The 17,676-nt window shown below is 54.7% G+C and overlaps 14 protein-coding genes across 14 annotated transcripts; 10 read left to right on the forward strand and 4 right to left on the reverse strand.

Annotated features, from left to right (window-relative positions):
* Positions 1-27: 27 nt before the first annotated feature.
* On the forward strand, positions 28-792 carry KL911_000975 (uncharacterized protein; the record flags this gene model as incomplete). Its single annotated transcript, XM_043201288.1, has 1 exon — positions 28-792. The coding sequence occupies one exon, from the start codon at positions 28-30 to the stop codon at positions 790-792; it is 765 nt and encodes a 254-aa protein (XP_043056539.1).
* A 67-nt stretch (positions 793-859) lies between these two features.
* KL911_000976 (uncharacterized protein) lies at positions 860-2,356 on the forward strand (the record flags this gene model as incomplete). Its single annotated transcript, XM_043201289.1, has 1 exon — positions 860-2,356. One exon carries the CDS (start codon positions 860-862, stop codon positions 2,354-2,356), a length of 1,497 nt encoding a protein of 498 aa, XP_043056540.1.
* Positions 2,357-2,358: 2 nt separating this feature from the next.
* KL911_000977 (uncharacterized protein) lies at positions 2,359-2,835 on the reverse strand (the record flags this gene model as incomplete). Its single annotated transcript, XM_043201290.1, has 1 exon — positions 2,359-2,835. One exon carries the CDS (start codon positions 2,833-2,835, stop codon positions 2,359-2,361), a length of 477 nt encoding a protein of 158 aa, XP_043056541.1.
* A 160-nt stretch (positions 2,836-2,995) lies between these two features.
* On the forward strand, positions 2,996-4,091 carry KL911_000978 (uncharacterized protein; the record flags this gene model as incomplete). The annotated part of the gene is made up of 2 exons (XM_043201291.1): positions 2,996-3,541; positions 3,675-4,091. The coding sequence occupies 2 exons, from the start codon at positions 2,996-2,998 to the stop codon at positions 4,089-4,091; spliced, it is 963 nt and encodes a 320-aa protein (XP_043056542.1).
* Positions 4,092-4,113: 22 nt separating this feature from the next.
* KL911_000979 (uncharacterized protein) lies at positions 4,114-5,340 on the reverse strand (the record flags this gene model as incomplete). Its single annotated transcript, XM_043201292.1, has 1 exon — positions 4,114-5,340. One exon carries the CDS (start codon positions 5,338-5,340, stop codon positions 4,114-4,116), a length of 1,227 nt encoding a protein of 408 aa, XP_043056543.1.
* A 189-nt stretch (positions 5,341-5,529) lies between these two features.
* KL911_000980 (uncharacterized protein) lies at positions 5,530-7,560 on the forward strand (the record flags this gene model as incomplete). Its single annotated transcript, XM_043201294.1, has 1 exon — positions 5,530-7,560. The coding sequence occupies one exon, from the start codon at positions 5,530-5,532 to the stop codon at positions 7,558-7,560; it is 2,031 nt and encodes a 676-aa protein (XP_043056544.1).
* Positions 7,561-7,625: 65 nt separating this feature from the next.
* On the forward strand, positions 7,626-9,395 carry KL911_000981 (uncharacterized protein; the record flags this gene model as incomplete). The annotated part of the gene is made up of 1 exon (XM_043201295.1): positions 7,626-9,395. One exon carries the CDS (start codon positions 7,626-7,628, stop codon positions 9,393-9,395), a length of 1,770 nt encoding a protein of 589 aa, XP_043056545.1.
* Positions 9,396-9,425: 30 nt separating this feature from the next.
* KL911_000982 (uncharacterized protein) lies at positions 9,426-10,255 on the reverse strand (the record flags this gene model as incomplete). Its single annotated transcript, XM_043201296.1, has 2 exons — positions 9,426-9,713; positions 9,794-10,255. The coding sequence occupies 2 exons, from the start codon at positions 10,253-10,255 to the stop codon at positions 9,426-9,428; spliced, it is 750 nt and encodes a 249-aa protein (XP_043056546.1).
* Positions 10,256-10,491: 236 nt separating this feature from the next.
* Positions 10,492-11,256, forward strand: KL911_000983 (uncharacterized protein; the record flags this gene model as incomplete). The annotated part of the gene is made up of 1 exon (XM_043201297.1): positions 10,492-11,256. One exon carries the CDS (start codon positions 10,492-10,494, stop codon positions 11,254-11,256), a length of 765 nt encoding a protein of 254 aa, XP_043056547.1.
* An 85-nt stretch (positions 11,257-11,341) lies between these two features.
* KL911_000984 (uncharacterized protein) lies at positions 11,342-12,334 on the forward strand (the record flags this gene model as incomplete). Its single annotated transcript, XM_043201298.1, has 1 exon — positions 11,342-12,334. The coding sequence occupies one exon, from the start codon at positions 11,342-11,344 to the stop codon at positions 12,332-12,334; it is 993 nt and encodes a 330-aa protein (XP_043056548.1).
* A 549-nt stretch (positions 12,335-12,883) lies between these two features.
* Positions 12,884-14,488, forward strand: KL911_000985 (uncharacterized protein; the record flags this gene model as incomplete). Its single annotated transcript, XM_043201299.1, has 1 exon — positions 12,884-14,488. One exon carries the CDS (start codon positions 12,884-12,886, stop codon positions 14,486-14,488), a length of 1,605 nt encoding a protein of 534 aa, XP_043056549.1.
* A 792-nt stretch (positions 14,489-15,280) lies between these two features.
* KL911_000986 (uncharacterized protein) lies at positions 15,281-15,711 on the forward strand (the record flags this gene model as incomplete). Its single annotated transcript, XM_043201300.1, has 2 exons — positions 15,281-15,292; positions 15,475-15,711. 2 exons carry the CDS (start codon positions 15,281-15,283, stop codon positions 15,709-15,711), a joined length of 249 nt encoding a protein of 82 aa, XP_043056550.1.
* Positions 15,712-16,000: 289 nt separating this feature from the next.
* On the reverse strand, positions 16,001-16,654 carry KL911_000987 (uncharacterized protein; the record flags this gene model as incomplete). Its single annotated transcript, XM_043201301.1, has 1 exon — positions 16,001-16,654. The coding sequence occupies one exon, from the start codon at positions 16,652-16,654 to the stop codon at positions 16,001-16,003; it is 654 nt and encodes a 217-aa protein (XP_043056551.1).
* Positions 16,655-16,754: 100 nt separating this feature from the next.
* KL911_000988 (uncharacterized protein) lies at positions 16,755-17,672 on the forward strand (the record flags this gene model as incomplete). Its single annotated transcript, XM_043201302.1, has 1 exon — positions 16,755-17,672. The coding sequence occupies one exon, from the start codon at positions 16,755-16,757 to the stop codon at positions 17,670-17,672; it is 918 nt and encodes a 305-aa protein (XP_043056552.1).
* Between the last annotated feature and the right edge of the window lie 4 nt (positions 17,673-17,676).

Genomic DNA, 17,676 nt, shown 5'->3' on the forward strand with positions numbered 1-17,676 from the left:
TAGAGCAAGAACGCTATTGCTGGCCGTATGTTGTGGCGTGTTTGGCTGACCCTGCTACTGAGCACCCTGGTTTCTGCGCTATTGCCGGAAGCGAGCGGCGGCCCGGATCAGGCTTTGGCGGAGGAGCTGCTCATCGGTTTCGACTCGTACGAAAATGACCATGTCAACGTGTTCCTCAACACCTACACGCTGGAGGACGACGACGAGTCCCCCAAGCAACGGCCTGACGTTTTCGGACGCCTGGAAATCATGGTGAAGAAATACGACGGAGACCGCACGTTAAGCAACATTGTGCACCAGGAGCTTATCTACAATTTGAGTTCGGCCGATAACCTGCCGCAGAGCGATTGCGGGTGGTTCCGCAGCAACAGCCGGTCTGTTGACTACGTCCAGATGGAGCCGGTCCAGATCAACAACAAGGTGTACGACTACAGGGGCGGCCAGCTGGTGAACGTGCGGCTGCTGTATTTCCAGCTCGTGCATTTCGGCGTCGAGACGGCGTTCGTGGGACGCAAGTTTCTGGCCGTTGTGAAATACCTGGACGACGAGATCTTCCTTGTGAGCGATATGGAGCCGGGCTGCGACGAGAGCAAGGGCTGGACCCGGTTTGTGCAGCACAACGAGTACTGGATCATATCGCTGCTCTCTGTTCTGTTTCTTGTGCTCTCGCTAATCGCCGTCTATCTGCTGGTGCTTTTCAAGAGCATGCTGGCCGAGCGTGCGAGGCGTGAGGGCCACGACTGGGCCGGGGACGAGAAAGAGCGACTGATACGCGAATTTTTCAGGAGATGATATGGACCATATATTTCGATAAGGCAGTAATTATTTTTGGAAGCGAATTAATTTTTGAGCTTGAAATATGTCTTTGGTTGCTTTAGGAGAAATTCCCGACGCCGTGAACAAACTCCGGCTTGATTTCGTTGCTCGTCCGCGCAAGTCGCACGCATTCATAAAGGCCCAGCTGCTCTCCCTGAAAGACGCCCTCCAGAAACATCAGGACAGCATCGTTTCGGCATTACTCCACGATTTCCACCGCTCGTCCCAGGAGACCCTGGTTACCGAGTTTGGCCCGCTGCTGAGCGAGATCTCCTATCTGGCCGGTAACCTCTCGTCGCTGCTTGCTCCGGAAACTCCCGACGCAATGCCCATTGCGTTCAGCGTCGCCTCGTGCAAGATCGAGAAGGAGCCCCTGGGCACAGTTCTGGTGATTTCGCCCTTCAATTTTCCGCTCTCGCTTTCCCTGAGCCCTGTTGCAGGCGCAATTGCAGCCGGAAACAACGTTGTGCTCAAGTTGCCGGGAGACAAGTGTCCCGAGTTCTGCAAAGTGCTCTCCCGCGTTCTTGCCGAGGCTCTGGATCCGGAAATACTGGTGGTGGTTACCGGCGGGCTCAAGGAGGCCCAGGCGGTGCTTGAGCAGAAGTACGACAAGATCGTGTTCACAGGCTCGACCGCGGTGGGGAAAATTGTGCACGCCAAGGCGGCGGAGTCGCTGACTCCGACGCTGCTGGAGCTGGGCGGAAAGTCGCCAGCATTCATCACCGCCGGCTGTCCAAACATCCGGACGGCGCTCGCAAGACTTTTCTGGGGCAAGTTCTGCAACGCGGGCCAGGTCTGCGTGGCGCCAGACTACTTGCTCGTCCAGGACTCCGTGTACGACCAGGTGGTGGCAGAAATGGTGGCTGTGCTACAAAAAACGTACCAAGTCTCGGAAGCCTCAGACTACACGCATCTGGTCGACAGCAACTCTTTCAACCGTCTGGCGGGCCTGCTGGAGAAAACACGGGGCAAGCTGCTATTTGGGGGCGCGCGGGACCGGGAAACAAATTTCGTGGCCCCAACAGTGGTCACGGACGTCGACTGGGACGACCCGCTGATGCAGTCGGAAATATTTGGCCCTATTTTGCCCGTGCTCAGGTACTCGTCGCTGGCAGAAGCCGTGCAGACTGTTCAGCAGCACCACGACACGCCGCTGGCTACGTACATTTTCTCCGACAAGCAGGAAGAGGTCCAGCTGGTGGACAGTATCCGGTCGGGAGCTCTTTCGGTCAACGATACCGTGGTGCATGCCGGCATCCATACGTGTCCGTTTGGCGGTGTCGGGACGTCTGGAATGGGCAATTACCACGGCAGGTACTCGATCGAGTCGTTCACACACAGGAAGGTGGTTTTGAAACAGCCGTACTGGTACGAGGTGGCCCTGAAAGACAGATATGCTCCGTACTCCGCTGCCAAGAGCAATTGGCTGATGTTTGTCTACAGGCTTCCCAGCATCAGAAGGGTGCGCCAGAGCGACCTGGTCACGGTGCTGGTTGTTGTGCTGGCCGGGCTCGTTGGCTACTTTATAGGAAAGCGGTAGTGTTATGTATTTGCGTCGCTCATGTCGATAGCGTCTAAGTCGATGGTTTCTGGGATCTTTTTGTCGTCTTGGGGCGAACCCTCGGGTCTTTCCGGCTCGTCTGGCGGAACCTCGATGTTTTTGAAGTCCGCGAGCTGGTCCAGATGCTGGATTTCCTCCCTAAGCTTGGCATCGTTCACCCAGACAGATTTTTTATTTATCTGGACGGGCAAAAGGTCGAGCTCGCCCGTTTGCGACGTGACCTTGTTGTTGATGATTTTCACCTCCTTGCTCAGACTCACGGCAGCGCGGCTGAGCTCAGCGTAGAAGCCAGAGGCGGCGTTTTTGAACTCGGCCTCGTTCGCGACGCCGGCCTCCTTGTGGCTCTTGAGCAGGCCGAGCGTCGTCGACAGGTTGTCCAGCATCGACACGAGCCGGACGTCGACCTCCTGGAGCGCGTCGAGTCTGGATTGTATGTACGAAACGTCCCTTCTCGACATCACCCGTGCACCGGTAAGTACCAAGAGCAGACACTTTTGCAATCTGTAGTTTCTTTATCGAGGTTAGCAGTCACAGATGCACCCTCGCACCGCTTTCTTTGGCCTGGGGCAGACCTTGAAAAATTGAAAATTTTAATTCAATTCTTCATATAACCACAATATGGCTGACGAAGTTGTCGAAGTTCTAGTGCTCAGAGGAACCCTGCACGGCCACAACGGATGGGTGACCTCCCTTGCCACCTCTCCAGCTAACCCAGATTTGCTCCTTTCCGCCTCCAGAGACAAGACCTTGATCACCTGGCAATTGACCAGAGACGAGAACAACTACGGTGTTGCCAAGAAGGCTCTGAAGGGCCACTCGCACATTGTGCAAGACTGTGCCATCTCGCCAGACGGACTGTACGCCATCTCTGCCTCCTGGGACAAGACCCTGAGACTCTGGAAGCTCGATACCGGCGAATCTGTTGTTAGATTTGTTGGACACAAGGGAGACGTTTTGTCTGTTTCCATTGCCGCCAACTCCAGACAGATTGTGTCTGCCTCCAGAGATAAGACCGTCAAGGTTTGGAACTCCCTCGGTCAATGTATGGCCACCTTGGAGTCCCACACCGACTGGGTGAACGCTGTGAGATTCTCTCCATCTTCTCCAACCGACGAGTCCAAGGCTGCTACCGTTATTTCTGCCGGCTCTGACAAGCTCGTTAAGGTAAGTTGAATATTTCTCCGGTGACATGATGTATCACATATTTGCTACTTCAGACGGGCAACCGAATGAGACACAAAAATATCACCAAGATCTCTGATCACCGGGTTGTTCATTGGTTTACTAACTATTCTAGGCTTGGGACTTGAGAGACTACACCCTGGCTGCCGACTTTGTTGGCCACAACGGCTACGTTTCCTGCATCACCATCTCCCCAGACGGATCTCTGTGTGCTTCTGGTGGTAAGGACGGCGCCATCATCCTGTGGGAGATGAGCTCCAAGAAGAAGACTCTGTACACTCTGCAAGCCGGCGACGAGATCAACGCCCTGGCATTCTCGCCAAACAGATACTGGCTCTGTGTTGCCACTGCCAGCTCCATCAAGATCTACAACCTGCAGGAGAGAACTTTGAAGGAGGAGCTCAAGCCGGAGGTTGCCGAGGGCAAGACTCCAGAGTGTATTTCCCTTGCTTGGTCCCACGACGGCCAGAACTTGTTCTCCGGTTACACTGACAATGTGATTAGAGTCTGGCAGGTCATGACCTCGCAGTAAGTAATATAGCAAAGTATATGTTTTAGACCTGCTGTAATGGTGCTGGGAGCAGCGTCTCGTTGTCGATTTTGTCCATCACCTGCACCAGCCCGTGCTCGGCAGCCACCTCCCGCGCCCGGCTGAAATACGTCTCTGCCTCTTTCTGGCCCTTGTTCAGCACCCCCAAGGAGTAAAGCGACATCGCCTGACACACACCCGAGTCCTCGTCCTGGCCCTGGTACCGGCTGATGATCGCACGGTACAGCCGTGCGCTCATGTCGCGCGCCTTCTGGGCCTCCGTTTTCTCGTGCTCTACAAACATCTGCTTCTCCAGCGTGTCTGTGTCCCCGGCCAGCGCGCTCCGGGCCTCGTGCTGCTCGCTCTTGAAGTAGTACGCAGATGCCAGGTTCAGCAGCGCCGTGCTCATCTTGATTGGCTCCTGCCCCGCGATCTTCATGAAAAAAATGTTCGACTGCAACACTTTCACAGCCACGTCTCCTGGCGCAGTAAACATCGCTAGCGTCGCGTACAAATCGCGCGCCCGCACAAGGTCTTCCGTGTAGCACGGCCACGCGACGCTCCATTGGCTCAGGAACTTCTTTGCCTGCGGCAGGTGCTGCTCTATAAATTTTTTCTTCGCGGACCACGAGTCCAGCTGCAACACCTCCATAATATCCAGCTCGCCGCGCACATGTAGCACTGGGAATTTGGCAACGGTCTGCTGTTCCGCATAGTCCATCCGCTCCCACAGCTCCTGCATCACACGCTTCGTCTGGCCCGCGGGGGCAAGCGTCGCCAGCCGCGTGGCCACCACCAGGTCTCGCTGAATAACCTTGTCCTTCCACTCTGGAGGCACCTCGTCGTTGACAAGCTTGGCGAAAAGAAAGTCGCTGAGACGCTGGTACACCTCGCGCTGTCTGTCCACCATCTGCAGCTTCTCGTACATCTCTGCTATTTTCAGAACTATGCCCGTGTACCGTGGATCCAGATTATCCATCTGCTCCTTTTTGCACTGCCTGAGGGCGTTCTGATAGTGCTCCAACGCCTTTAGATAATCAATGTTCTTGCTGGTCTCCAGCCACAGGCCCTTGCGCAAGTGGCGGCTCACCTCTGTGCTGAAGGGGTTCCACGGCTGCCAAAGGTACAGTATGCCGGAGGTTGCTAAAAGGAGGGCGACAGAGGACGTGATGTAGGTTGACCACTTGCGTTTTCTTCGCTGCGCCTCCATATGTTCCCTGAATCGCTGCTCCTCCTTCTGTTTCCTGTTCATGATGCTGCGCGTCTGGATGGCAAGTCTGAGCGGCCGTGCGCGCGCTAGGGCGCCGTATCGGATCATCATGTTTATTTTATTTTATTATCTTATTTTGCAGTATTTTATTTTATTTTATTTTATTTTATTGATCTTAGTTATTTTATGGAGAAAGAAATCACTTTCTTCGTTTTCGACCAGTCGCCCAGCATGGCGTCCAAATTGGATGCCTGCGTAGACTTGGCACTGGGGCTGGTTCTGCGCAGCGCCATGCGCGGCAAGAAAACCGACCTCTTTGGCGTCGCGAAGCTCCATGACAAACACACAGACAACCCTATGCACACGATCAGTCCCGGAAACTGGAACAACTGCGTTCTCGAGGGTCCTGAGCACTACGACTGGGACCGCATGGCGCGATTGAAGGACATTGTAAGGATCAATTCCGACCCCGTGGACGAGCTGGAGGTGGACCTGCCGCGATCGCTAGCCATTGTTCTGCAGAAGATTATGGAGATGAACCCGAAAAAGACGAAAAAGGAGAAATACACCATCTACGTCATGTCGGACATGCAAAATCCGACCAATTGGGATCAGCTCACCGAGCTCGTGAGCACCGCTGCGATTGGCTACAACGTCCTGATCACGATAGTAAACTGCATGGCCCACAGAGACACCGAGAGCGACGTGGTGTCTGCCAATCTTGACGAGATCGACGAATTGATGACACGGCTGCAGAAGAGCGACGGCCGCGCCTCGTTGTCGTATTTCTGTGGCCTGGAGCAGTTCCGCGACCTGCTGCGCTGGGAGAAGGAGCCTGTGCGAATATACCGTGCTGCGCGATTGTTCACAGGCGAAGTGAGGCTGGGGTGCGACGTGTACAGTGTGGACCTGAAGAACTGCGCGACAGCACTGCGACTGGACAAGAAACAGCTGAGAATGTACGCTGGCGACTACGACCCGGCCACCGACGCTGTGACCGTCAAATTCCAGGCTGACGCGTATCCGCTGACGAAGAGCCAGAAAATGCAGTTCACACACGAAATGGGCATCCAGCACGACCCCAGCTCGGACGCTCGTCATCTGGTCGAGCTCAAACATACCACGGACAAGTACGTTCCTCCTGAGCCAGATAGCCAGTCGGCGGAGCCGCGGTTTGTGGACGCGACAGAGGTCCAGGAGGCGTATCGCTACGGCTCGTCGACGGTGCCGGTCACGTCGTCGCTCAGACAGCTGCTGAATGTCAACACGTTCGCCGGACTAGACGTGCTACAGTTTGTGCGTCGTAAGAGCATTCCGCCGTGGTATTTCCACGGAGAAGCCGAGATTCTGCTGAATAATCAGAACAGCTCGGTGCGCGACCAGTTCGGGTTCAACATGCTTGCGCAGGCGCTGCTTGAGCACGATCTGGTGGCGGTAGTGCGCTATGTTAAGCGGAACGCGGGTGCCGTGCGATTGGCGGCAATGAGCCCGTGTGTCGTGTTGACGGACGCCACAAAGTACAAGCACGAGCTGCAGACGGGCGACAAGCGCAAGCTGGAGGAGATGGACGGCGAGCCCGACCACTACGGCTTTTCTCTGGTCGCGCTTCCGTTTGCCGAGGACGAGCGGCTGTCGACGTACGCGAAGCTGAGTGGTGTAGCTGACAGCAAAGGCGGGAATGATTTGAGCAGTGAGGATTTTCCGGATGAGCAGATGTTGCACGAGATGGGCCGGCTCGTGGATCTGATGGACTTGGACGGACCGGACGGCTCGAAAAAACCAGAAGATTACCGGTTTGTGGAGTTGAACGACCCAGAGTCGTTTCCTATCCCAACAGAGGAGATGCGGGGCGACGACCCGTCGATGTTCCGTGTGAGCGAGGCCACGCGACGGCTGCTGGGACAGAACTCGCCAAAACTGCATTACGTCTCCCACCTGATGCGAGAGGTGTACTTGCGGCAGCTAAAAGCGGCACAGAAAATTGGCGACAGGTACGAGACGCTTTTTGAGACGGTTGAAAAGATGCCTGAAGAGTACAGCCGGTTTGTGGAGGAGCTGTTTGGCAGGAAGTGCGAGTTCCGCCCGCCGGCGGAGCCGCGGGAGCAGACGGCCGACATCGACGCAGCTTGCGACCTCGTCGCGCGGCTGCTCGATATTAAGCCCGTCCCAGAGCCGGCGGCGGCTGCAGAACAAGCCAAAGACCAGCGGGAGCGCCCGATGATGTCGATCGATGCGCTGCTTAATAGCGTGCTACCAGGCTGAGCGGTGCACGACCAGAAGATAAACGTAAATAAAATAATAAATAATGAGCACAAGTGTCTGAACTAATGTCAGTTGAAAAAATCGGTCTATATGCCGCGAACCCGGCAACTGCTCGCGCGACAGCAGTGCATCTGTCGTACGACGCAAAGTCTGATAGAATTGTCTACACAAGCGGCAAATGCGTGTACATACGTTCGGTGGCCAAGCCAGACGAGAGCATCCAGTTTGGAGGCCACAACTACCCGGCCACAGTGGCCAAGTTCTCTCCCTCAGGCTTTTACATTGCCTCCGGCGACGAGAGCGGCAACGTGAAGGTTTGGGACTGCGTTTCGGACGAACTGATCGTGAAAGGAGACTATTCGGTCATCAGCGGCCGGATCAACGACCTTGCGTGGGACGCAGACTCCAGCAGGATTATTGCTGTGGGTGACGGACGGGAGAGGTACGGCCACTGTTTTACGGCTGACTCGGGGAACACTGTTGGCGAGATTTCCGGACACAGCGCGCCCATCAACGCCGTGAGCATTCGGCCGTGCAGACCATACCGTGCGGTGACCGTTTCGGACGACGCAGGGATGGTTTTCCTGCAAGGACCTCCGTTCAAGTTTGCGCAGTCTGTCCGTGGCCACCACAGCAACTTTGTCAGAGACGTGAAGTTCAGCAAGGACGGCAGCTACGCGGTCAGCGTCGGCTCGGACCGTCTGATTGTGGTGTATGACGGCAAGACGGGCGATTTCGTGCGCAAGATCGAAGGCGTGCACTCGGCGGGCATTTTTGGCGTCGACTGGATTGACGAGAACACTTTCGTCACGTGCTCTGCGGACGGCTCGATCAAACTGACCAGCGTCGACGGGGAAACGTCGAGAACGTGGCAGCTAGAACAGAAGCTCGAGAACCAGTTTGTCGGCTGTGTAAAGACCAACGAGTACGTTCTCGGGCTCACGTTGAGCGGCGACCTGTACTATTTCGCCGACTCGTCCGACTCGCCCGTCAGAGTGGTGTACGGCCACCAGAAGTCAATCACTGCGCTGTCTTCTGTCGTTGACGGAAACCTCTATTCGGGCAGCTATGACGGCAGAGTGATGAAATGGGATCTTGCGACGAAAACGGGCGCTCTAGTCGCGGGCCAGACGCACTCGAACTTGGTCGTCAACATTGCAAACACAGGAAGCGGCGTTGTCACCGTTGGCTGGGACGACGCAATAAAATATCTAGACTCCGGAAAACTGGCCACTGCCACCACAGTGTCCAAGCAGCCGATCCAGGCAGACTTTGGAGCCGAGTTCGGCGCAGTCATCACCGACGACGAGCTGATCGTGCTCGACCGGCAGGGCAGACAAATTGCGCAGCACAAACTGGACTACAACCCAAGCTCGGTGGCTGTCTCTTTGACGCACATTGTCGTGACCAACGCGGCGACGTTTGCTGTCAACGTGTACGACAAGCAATTCAAGCTTGTTGGAGCTGTCGCTCCGATGCGTGCGCGGCCGTCTGTATCGAAGATCTCGCCGAACGGAGAATATCTGGCCTGTGGCGACGTCAACGGTAAAATTCACTGCTACAAGCTCGCAGACCTGTCTTTGGTGACCACCAGGTGGGCGTTCCACACATCGAGGATCAACTCTCTTTCCTGGAACGCAGACAACGACCACGTCGTCTCTGGATCGCTCGACACAAACATCATTGTGTACTCGGTCAGCAAGCCAGCCAAGAACGTCAAGGCGCTGAACGCTCACAAGGAGGGCGTCGCCGGCGTGAGTTGGATCGGCGAAAATGAGCTTGTCAGCGGCGGAGCCGATTCTTGCTTGAAGTTTTGGAAAGTTCAGTTTGTCTAGGTTGGGGGCTGGACATTGTTGAGCACGTCCTCAACGACCAGGTCTGCGTCCCATACGTTGATCAGCTGCTGGACGAGCTTGGGATCGCTGCCGTAGAGAACGGACGGCTCCATTTCTGGCTTGCTCACCATCCGGATGTGCAACGGGATCACCTTCGCCGCGGCCAGTTTGACCATTGCCGGCGTCACATAGTCCATGTCGTGGATAGCTGCGTAGATCTGAACAAATAATTCCATATCTTTCCATGTCTGGGTCGGCAGTCCGGCGACCACCATTCGGTGCATGCGTGTGAACACGACGATGTCGTATATGTAGGTTCTGACTTCGCGCACGATCTTTACGCTCTTGGCTTTTGATCGGTATTTTTCAAGCTCTTCTGAAGCTGAGCACAAGGGAACGCTTGCTGTTTCTGGAACTTCGCCCCGGTGCACTTCACGCAGCCAGATGAACTTTTCCAGACTCTGTCTCAGACTGACCTCCATGCTATTTTGGTTGGCCATCACAGAAACCATGCTAAACTGCGCGCCGCTGGATGAGTTCATGAAAGACGCCAGCTCCTGCTGGAACTTGCTATCGGTGAATTCCAGGCTGACAAACACCACCACTGCCAGCTGGCTGTGCAGAAGTGGGGCGACGACTTCAAACGACATGCCGGCTCTCAAATGTACTATTCTTGTTCGCTCCTTGAATCCCCAGAGATTGCAGATGTAGCCGATCACCTCGGCAGTTTTGGACGGCTCAGGACTCGCGACGGCCAAATGTCGTCCCGCAACGAGCGTCATCCAGAGAGAATTGTACAGATCGCGGTCTATGGGGACGCCCAATTCGTGACACTCTTGTAAACAAGAAACAACGGTCATATTAAAATAATTATAATTTTAAAGATGGATCTTAGCGGGAAGTAGCAGAGCAGTGACAAAAAGGAAAACAGAAAAGTCAGAGTTTCTGGTTGCCACCACAGCCGCCGCAGAATGAAGACCACCCGTACCGCCTGCCCACTGCTGCCGTTCACCACTGCTACACCCATGTCGTGAGATTTCGCGGTGCAAAGATGTAAAAAAATTTCAAAAAAAATCATAATCGTTTGTTTTAGATCATGGTGAAGCTGGTGCACAACGTGCAAAAGAAACAGCACAGAGAGCGGGCTCAGCCGCAGGAGCGCGCCCGGTTTGGGTTCCTGGAGAAGAAGAAGGACTACCGGCTGCGTGCGGCAGACTACCACAAAAAACAGGCCCAGCTGAAGATCCTCAAACAGAAGGCCAAATTGCGCAATGAGGACGAATACTACCACTCTATGACACGCAGAAAAACCGACCAAGATGGAATCCTGATAGCAGAACGCGGCAACGAGGCTCTCTCGAACGACGAGGTGCTGCTGCTCAAAACACAGGACGCCAACTACCTGACCATGACCAGACAGAGCGAGGCGCGCAAGATCGAGAAGGAAATGAAGAACCTGGACAGCTTCAAGGGGGTCGGATCGCACACGGTGTTTGTGGACTCGGAAGAGCAGATGGAACAGTTCGATCCGGCGCAGTATTTTGACACAGACGCCAGTCTCTTGGGCAAAAGAGAAAATCGACTGCGCAAGTCGCAGCTCAGCGGGCTTGCCGGCGGCGTGTCCGATGGTCCCGTCGTGCCGGAGCTGTCTGAAAACGGGTACGTGAAGCAGAAGCTCGAGCTCAAGAAACTCAAGAAGCTGCGGCTGCTGGAGCAGCGCATGGAGCGCGAGGAGAAGCTGAAAAGGCTGCAGGCGACGGTCGAGCTGCAGAAACAGCTGATGAAGAAGGGCGAGAAGAAGAAGGTGCAGACGAAGGACGGCAGGACGGTGTTCAAGTGGAAGAACGTGCGCAAGAGATGAGACACCCTTGCACCGACACAGACCACCAAGTCACATGCACTTTGCGGAGAAGTATATATAGCCGGTGGAATCGCACCGTTCGCTCATGAAGCTCGCGGTTCTTGGGGCCTGTGGCGGTATTGGCCAAACGCTGAGTCTGCTTTTGCGGACAAACGAGCTCATTGACGAGCTTGTGCTCTACGACGTGGTCGACCCCGTCGGGGTGGCCACCGACCTGTCGCATATTCCGACCCGCCAGAAAGTCAGGCATTTCTGTGCTTTGACGAAGACAGACGAGTCGCAGCTGCGGATGGCGTTGCAAGGCGCCAACGTCGTGGTTATCCCGGCCGGAATCCCCAGAAAGCCCGGCATGAGCAGAGACGACCTCTTCAACATCAATGCGTCGATCGTCCAGCAGCTGGTGAGAGTCTATGGCGAGACGTGTCCGGAGGCGTTCTTGGCAATCATCTCGAACCCGGTGAACTCCACCGTCCCGATTGCGGCGGAACAGCTGCGGAGCCAGAACTGTTTCCGGCCAGAGAGGGTGTTTGGCATAACCACGTTGGACAGTTTGAGGCTCGAGCAGTTTCTGGGTCAGCTGACCGGGGCGTGGGATCTGCGTGGTCAAGTGTACACAGTCGGGGGTCACTCTGGAGAAACAATCGTGCCTATTTTGGGGAAGTGGCGCAAGCGGTTGTCTTCCGCAGAGATCCAGGACCTTGTACACCGTGTCCGGTACGCCGGAGACGAAGTCGTGCAGGCCAAACAGGGTAAAGGATCAGCAACATTATCGATGGCGGCTGCAGCAAACCGGTTTCTGTGTGGGATTTTGCGTGCGATTTGTAGGGGCGACACTGTGGACGAGGTTGCCTTTGTGAACGTTTCGCGGCTCAAGACCGACGATTGCTTTGTTCAGAAAATAATGCACAAAGTGGAATTTTTTGGGGTTCCGATAAGCATTGGGCCGGAAGGCGTCGCAAAGGTGAAATGTTTGGGAAGTTTGAGCGCAGAAGAGAAGGAGGCGATATCACACAGCGTGCCTGCACTGAGTGCGCAAATAGCTAAGGGTACCCGTTTTGTGAAGGCGTCCAAGCTCTGACGGGACACGGCTGTGTCAGGCCAATTTGCCTTGCACAGACATACATCCCCAGTGCAGATGTATGATGTGGTCGCGGGAGTCGTTTCTTTTTATGCATGAAAGTCAGATTTATTTTGTAGGTGAGTAACGCAACGATATTACCCGTATGCGTAGGGCCGCTTAAGTTGGACGGAAAAACAGGCCGGCGCGAACAGTCGGCGCTTGCTCTGTCCAGGTCATGAGGTGGGGTCGCACGGACGGCACTTCCGGCCACCACATCGAGTAGCACATGCCCGTGCATACGCTTCAAACCGAAGATCGTCCCCCCCTGACACATCGAGTCGAGCACACCAACTGTGCGTCTTTGGCGCCCTTTTTGTCAACTTCGTTCGTCTATGCCGGGCATTGCATATCAAAATATTTTTTCTTATTGATGTTATATTTTAGCCCGCATGCATGATACAGCATGGAATTCTGACCTTACCACTTGCACTGGGGGTAGTCAGAGAGTTGATACGCTCTAAAATAATTTCTTGCCCATCTATTATTATTTAATCTCTCCTTTCCTCTATGGCGTACATTTGGCCCAACGAACAAGAGCAACAGGGCAACCCTGGCTTCCGGAGCCCGCAGCTTCCAGCGGAGGTTGAGGACTTTGTCCATACTTGGCTTGCTTGCGGGAACTTGGCCTTGGAAATTCGCCACGCGAACGACATCGCTGCTCGCAGTTTCCACAACGTTCTCAAGTACGACCCAGCAAATATAAACGCTCTACATGGACTCACAACCGCCACGCTCTCTAGACCGCTCTTCGAACTGGACTTAAATAAAGTACACGAGCTCGCCGAAATCCTCAACTCAGCCTTCAACCACTTTGTGCCTCTCAGAACCCACCCCGAGATCAGACGCGATTTGGCAAATTGCTACTTTCTTCTTGGAGACCTTGAGAAGGCACGCTCCATCTTGCTTACCACACTAGAGATCTCCCAGCCCACTGCCTCCATCTGGCTCACTCTGGGCCAGACGGCGCAGCGAATGAACATGCTGCCCGAGGCTATCGAAAGCTTCAACCTGTGTCTCAGAGCGGCATCAACGGCGCCGGAGCTGGTGGAAATGGCACGCAAGGCGCACCTGGAGCTTGCTGCTATTGCTAACAAGCAGAACAAGAGGGATCTCGCGGTCTCGGAATTTACCGCAGCCGTCTCGCTCCCGCCGCCCCCTTACGACCAGTATAGAGATTATGCGTTTCTGTGGGGACTTCTGGCCTTGTCCCACGAGAAAGCCGGCAATTTGACCGCTGCCGTGGCCACATGCTTGAAAGGTTTGGACACTGTGGGCGAGGACTCGATGCTCCTGCTGCTGCAGGCGCATTTTCTTTTGCAGGATAACCCCTCGCCGGACGACCTCCAGAACGCCACGAACCTCTTGCAACGGGTGATACAGATCAGAAACAGAGAGTGTCAACCGTCCTTTCTCTCCCACTACCTGCTTGGACGCGCATGCATCCTGCAGGGCGAACCCACAAAAGCATACAAGTCGCTACAAATTTCTTTGAACCTGGCACCACAATCCGCACTCCCGTGGCTGACCATCGGCAGCCTGTACCTTAGACTGAACCAGCCCGCAGACTCCCTGAACGCATACTCGCAGGTGATCAAAAACGCCCCTAACAACCACCAAATGGCCATCGCAATAGCCTGGGAAGGCCTCGGACAGGTGTACGAGAGATGTGAAAACCAGTCGCAGGACGCGATCGACTGCTACGCACGCGCCTCCGAATGCTACAAACTGTGCAACAGACCGGAAATGGCCGAAAAAATGGCGGCCTTTGTGCGCAACTTGGAGAACGGTAAGCACAATCAGCAGTCGCTGCCGCAGGATATGCCTCACTGGGTGATCAACGAGTCGCTTTGGGAACAGGTGTTCGAGAACTTCGAAACTCCTACATTCACCGCTGTGCAGCTAGTCCATGCCTCTCCGCCACCCAACGCGATCTTATCAGATTCTCCACACGGTGCAAAGAGCGGCAGCCCAAGATCACCGTTACAGGCCGACATGACCCCTGTTTACTACCCACAGCCTCCGCCGGCTCTTCCTGCTTACGTCAATCCGATGATCCCACCTCATCCGCGCGCTTTTTACATACCCCAACAGCCGATTCATCAGGTTCTCTAACCCCACTACCGGCTCTTCCTAGGAGGGGGCGGGTGTACTCTTTTTAACCCTGCGTTTTTCATAGCTCAGCCGCCTGCATGTGAGGCCGGGAACATGAATTACCACTAATATATATGTCATGAATGATGAAGCAGCACACTGTGTACCTGGCGATCCCATGGGCTTGCACTCAGTAGATATACGCCTTTTGCGATGAGGCTGAAATGGAGTATTTACAGAAAATAAATATGCGCCTTACAGTTGAAAACAATGCATGTTCTGCCAAGGTGGCAACTACGTGCATCTCGGCTTTAAACAATAGTCTTGGCACATGATGTTGGTCGAGCAAGACGCACGCTTAGGCCATGTTAGTCAGGGAGAGGATAAGTTGCCAGACACTGGACGAGACGAGGTGAAAGGTTACTGCAGTAACGGGCAACGCTCGTCTGCCGCCTTTCTGTGCCGGAAGCGCAACTCTTCGGTCACCGCATGATCATTTGCTTGTGAGCGATGTCTGCTTATGGAAAGTGCGTGGCATTGCTAAAATCAAGCCATCAGTAAGTGAAAATACAAGAAAGTACAGAAAAGTACAAGTTAACGGTATTTCATATGCAGTTTTCGCACACAGCACAGAATTTTCTCTGTTTTCGGCGCCCGGAAACCGTAAGAGCAATGTATGATCTGGAGGCATGATGTTTATCTCAGTGCTCGCTCAGCAGGTGCACTTGCCCAGAAGGGTATGGTATTTTTTTTTTTTTCGAAGCCGCTGCAGTAGTATGGAGCATTCCGAGGGCCTGTGGATGCCCACACTACATGACGGTGGGCGTATGAGGGGTTACACTAACAGGGGAAGTTTCGGGGGATTTGCGGTTGCTCGGTCTGGGTTTCTGTCTGAAATGCACCTCGCCGGAAGCACACCCCAAAAGAGACCGGCCTAGGTGAGCGCGACTTTTCGCCGGCATGGACAGTGCCCCGATGGAGACCCGAATTTTAAAACTTCGATGTAGCAACGGCTCGAAGCTGCAGAGAACAATAGCGCTGAGCTACCTGCATATTTCGGAGGATCAAAGCCTGCACAGAGGCAAGTAAGGGACGCCGCAGAGCCGCGTGCCTCGTGTTTATTGACTGACCCAAGAATATGCTTTCGAATCGATACGGCAGGACCTCGGTACATGGCACCGGCATACGCTAGACAGGACAAAGCCTGCATGTACTATGCTGAGCATTTTGGGAGAATTGCATGAACGTACGTAACCGCTTAGTCGCACATTTCGAAACTGTACATGACACACTAAAAAGCCCGCAGCGGCATTGGACTCAGATCCAGAACCAGTCCCCAGGTGCGCTCCGAGCAGCACTGCACCTATTACACAACGTTGGAAATTGCGGTCCCTATGCCTTTTTTCCGACGGAGACCCAAATTCACTGCCTTGTTCCTGCATGAGCATATGCGTCTCTCTGCATCCGGGGAGTGGGCATTTACAGTAGTGACAGCTGGGTTATCCCGCTTCACGCTTTTGGTTAGTTATCTATCTAAAATTTGCCGTGGGCTAGGTTCTTCAGCATGTCCCTGCCTGTGAAGTAGATCGTCCTCGACAGAGTCACAAAGTCCAAAGTCGAGCTAAACGTATCGAGGAACCCGAACGGAAGCATGGCCGGAATCCAGCCCTGGGCCAGCTCCAGCGCAAAAGAGCCTGGCGGCATAGCATACTGCTTGAACTCGCCCTTAGCCATGTGGTGCTGGTCACCGGGCAGATACACAGACCTCTCAAGCTGGCCAGGGAAAGCCGCGTGCTGCTCTCCAGTCAAAATTGTGAAGTAATCGTCTGCAAAATGGATGCCCGTGTGGCCCTCTGTTCCGATGGCAGTGCCAAAGAAAATCACGTACTCCGAGACGGACGCGTGCAGAATAAACATCTGGCCCATGGCTCCGCCGGCGTTGTTGAACACCCAGTCGTTGAAGTTCAGCTTGTTGACCACCTGGTCGCCGTACACCTCGGACATCTTCTCCTGCACCGCATACATGATGGCCGTCGCGTTGTTTGGGTGTGCCTTGATGGCGCCGACGCAGATCTGCTGCAGCTCAGTCTTGTCGAAAATGTAGTTTCTCGGAAGCCACGTGCTGAACAGCTGGTTGAGCACGATATACGAAACGATGGGAATGAGCGCAAGGTTGACGAGCTTCATGGTTTTATTTTTATTTTTTCGCGAGCTAAACGATGTGCGCACGAGATTCGGGCGGTGACCCCAAATCGCCAGAATTATTAAATTATATATCTCCTTTGCCATGCACGCACACGAGCGAGAGCTGGAGGACGTGGCGCGATTCATATTTAGCCACCGCCGCGCCCCTGACGCACAATACGACTCCCCGCTTGTGAATGGTGCCATTCGCCTGCACACCGCAGTCGTCGCCGACCGTGCTCTGCTGGACTCGCTGCAGCCGGCTCTTTTTGCAGAGAACCGTCCTTTGCTGCTGGAATACCACTATTTGAGACTTTTGAGCGGCCACACCGACGACGGCGTCTACGACGCCGCTCTCGAGCTTATAGAACAGCTATCCGAACAGGAATCGCGCCGCTTTCCCACCGCTCTCGTCGTTTCCAACTTCAAATACCTTTACGGGGCGTATCTGGCTGGACTGAACAAGCACGCTGCCGCATTGCCATACTTGCTGGAAACTTTCTTGAGCTCGCAACTGGACTTTCTGGCTGGCCCAAAGCCGGACTTTGAGCGCAACTTCCAGCTCGCCGTGCAATCTTTGCTGCTCATTCCGTACGGCTACGCAAAGCTCGACGCCCTGCGACAAATGGTGAGCCATTTGGACGGCCAGCCGTTTGCCGTCGACAAAACCGTCCGCACCCTTCTCGCCAACATGAGAAACGAGCAGGTCTTCCCCATAGACCGCCACGTAGTCTCGCAGATGGTGCCGCCGCACCGTCTGGAAGACGCGGTCCTGCTGCTCGTCCAGTACAACATAATTGCGGCCTCAAAGACGTTCACCTCGATCAAAATGTCGACACTGGTTCGCATCCTGGGCCTGCAAATATGCGACTCCGAAATGCTGGACCTGGTGCTGGGACTCGTCTCTGAGCGCAAGCTGGAGGCCGCCGTCGACGAGGTCGACATGACGGTACACTTTGCACGGCCAAAACAGCACGACCGGCTTTTTTCCACGCTACAGCTACTCGAAACTCTATCCTGATCGT

The sequence above is a fragment of the Ogataea haglerorum genome, assembly GCF_019207285.1.
Source record: "Ogataea haglerorum isolate 81-453-3 chromosome Unknown 81-453-3_NODE_2_length_903871_cov_94.662503, whole genome shotgun sequence".
NCBI classification, from domain to species: Eukaryota; Fungi; Ascomycota; class Pichiomycetes; order Pichiales; family Pichiaceae; genus Ogataea; species Ogataea haglerorum.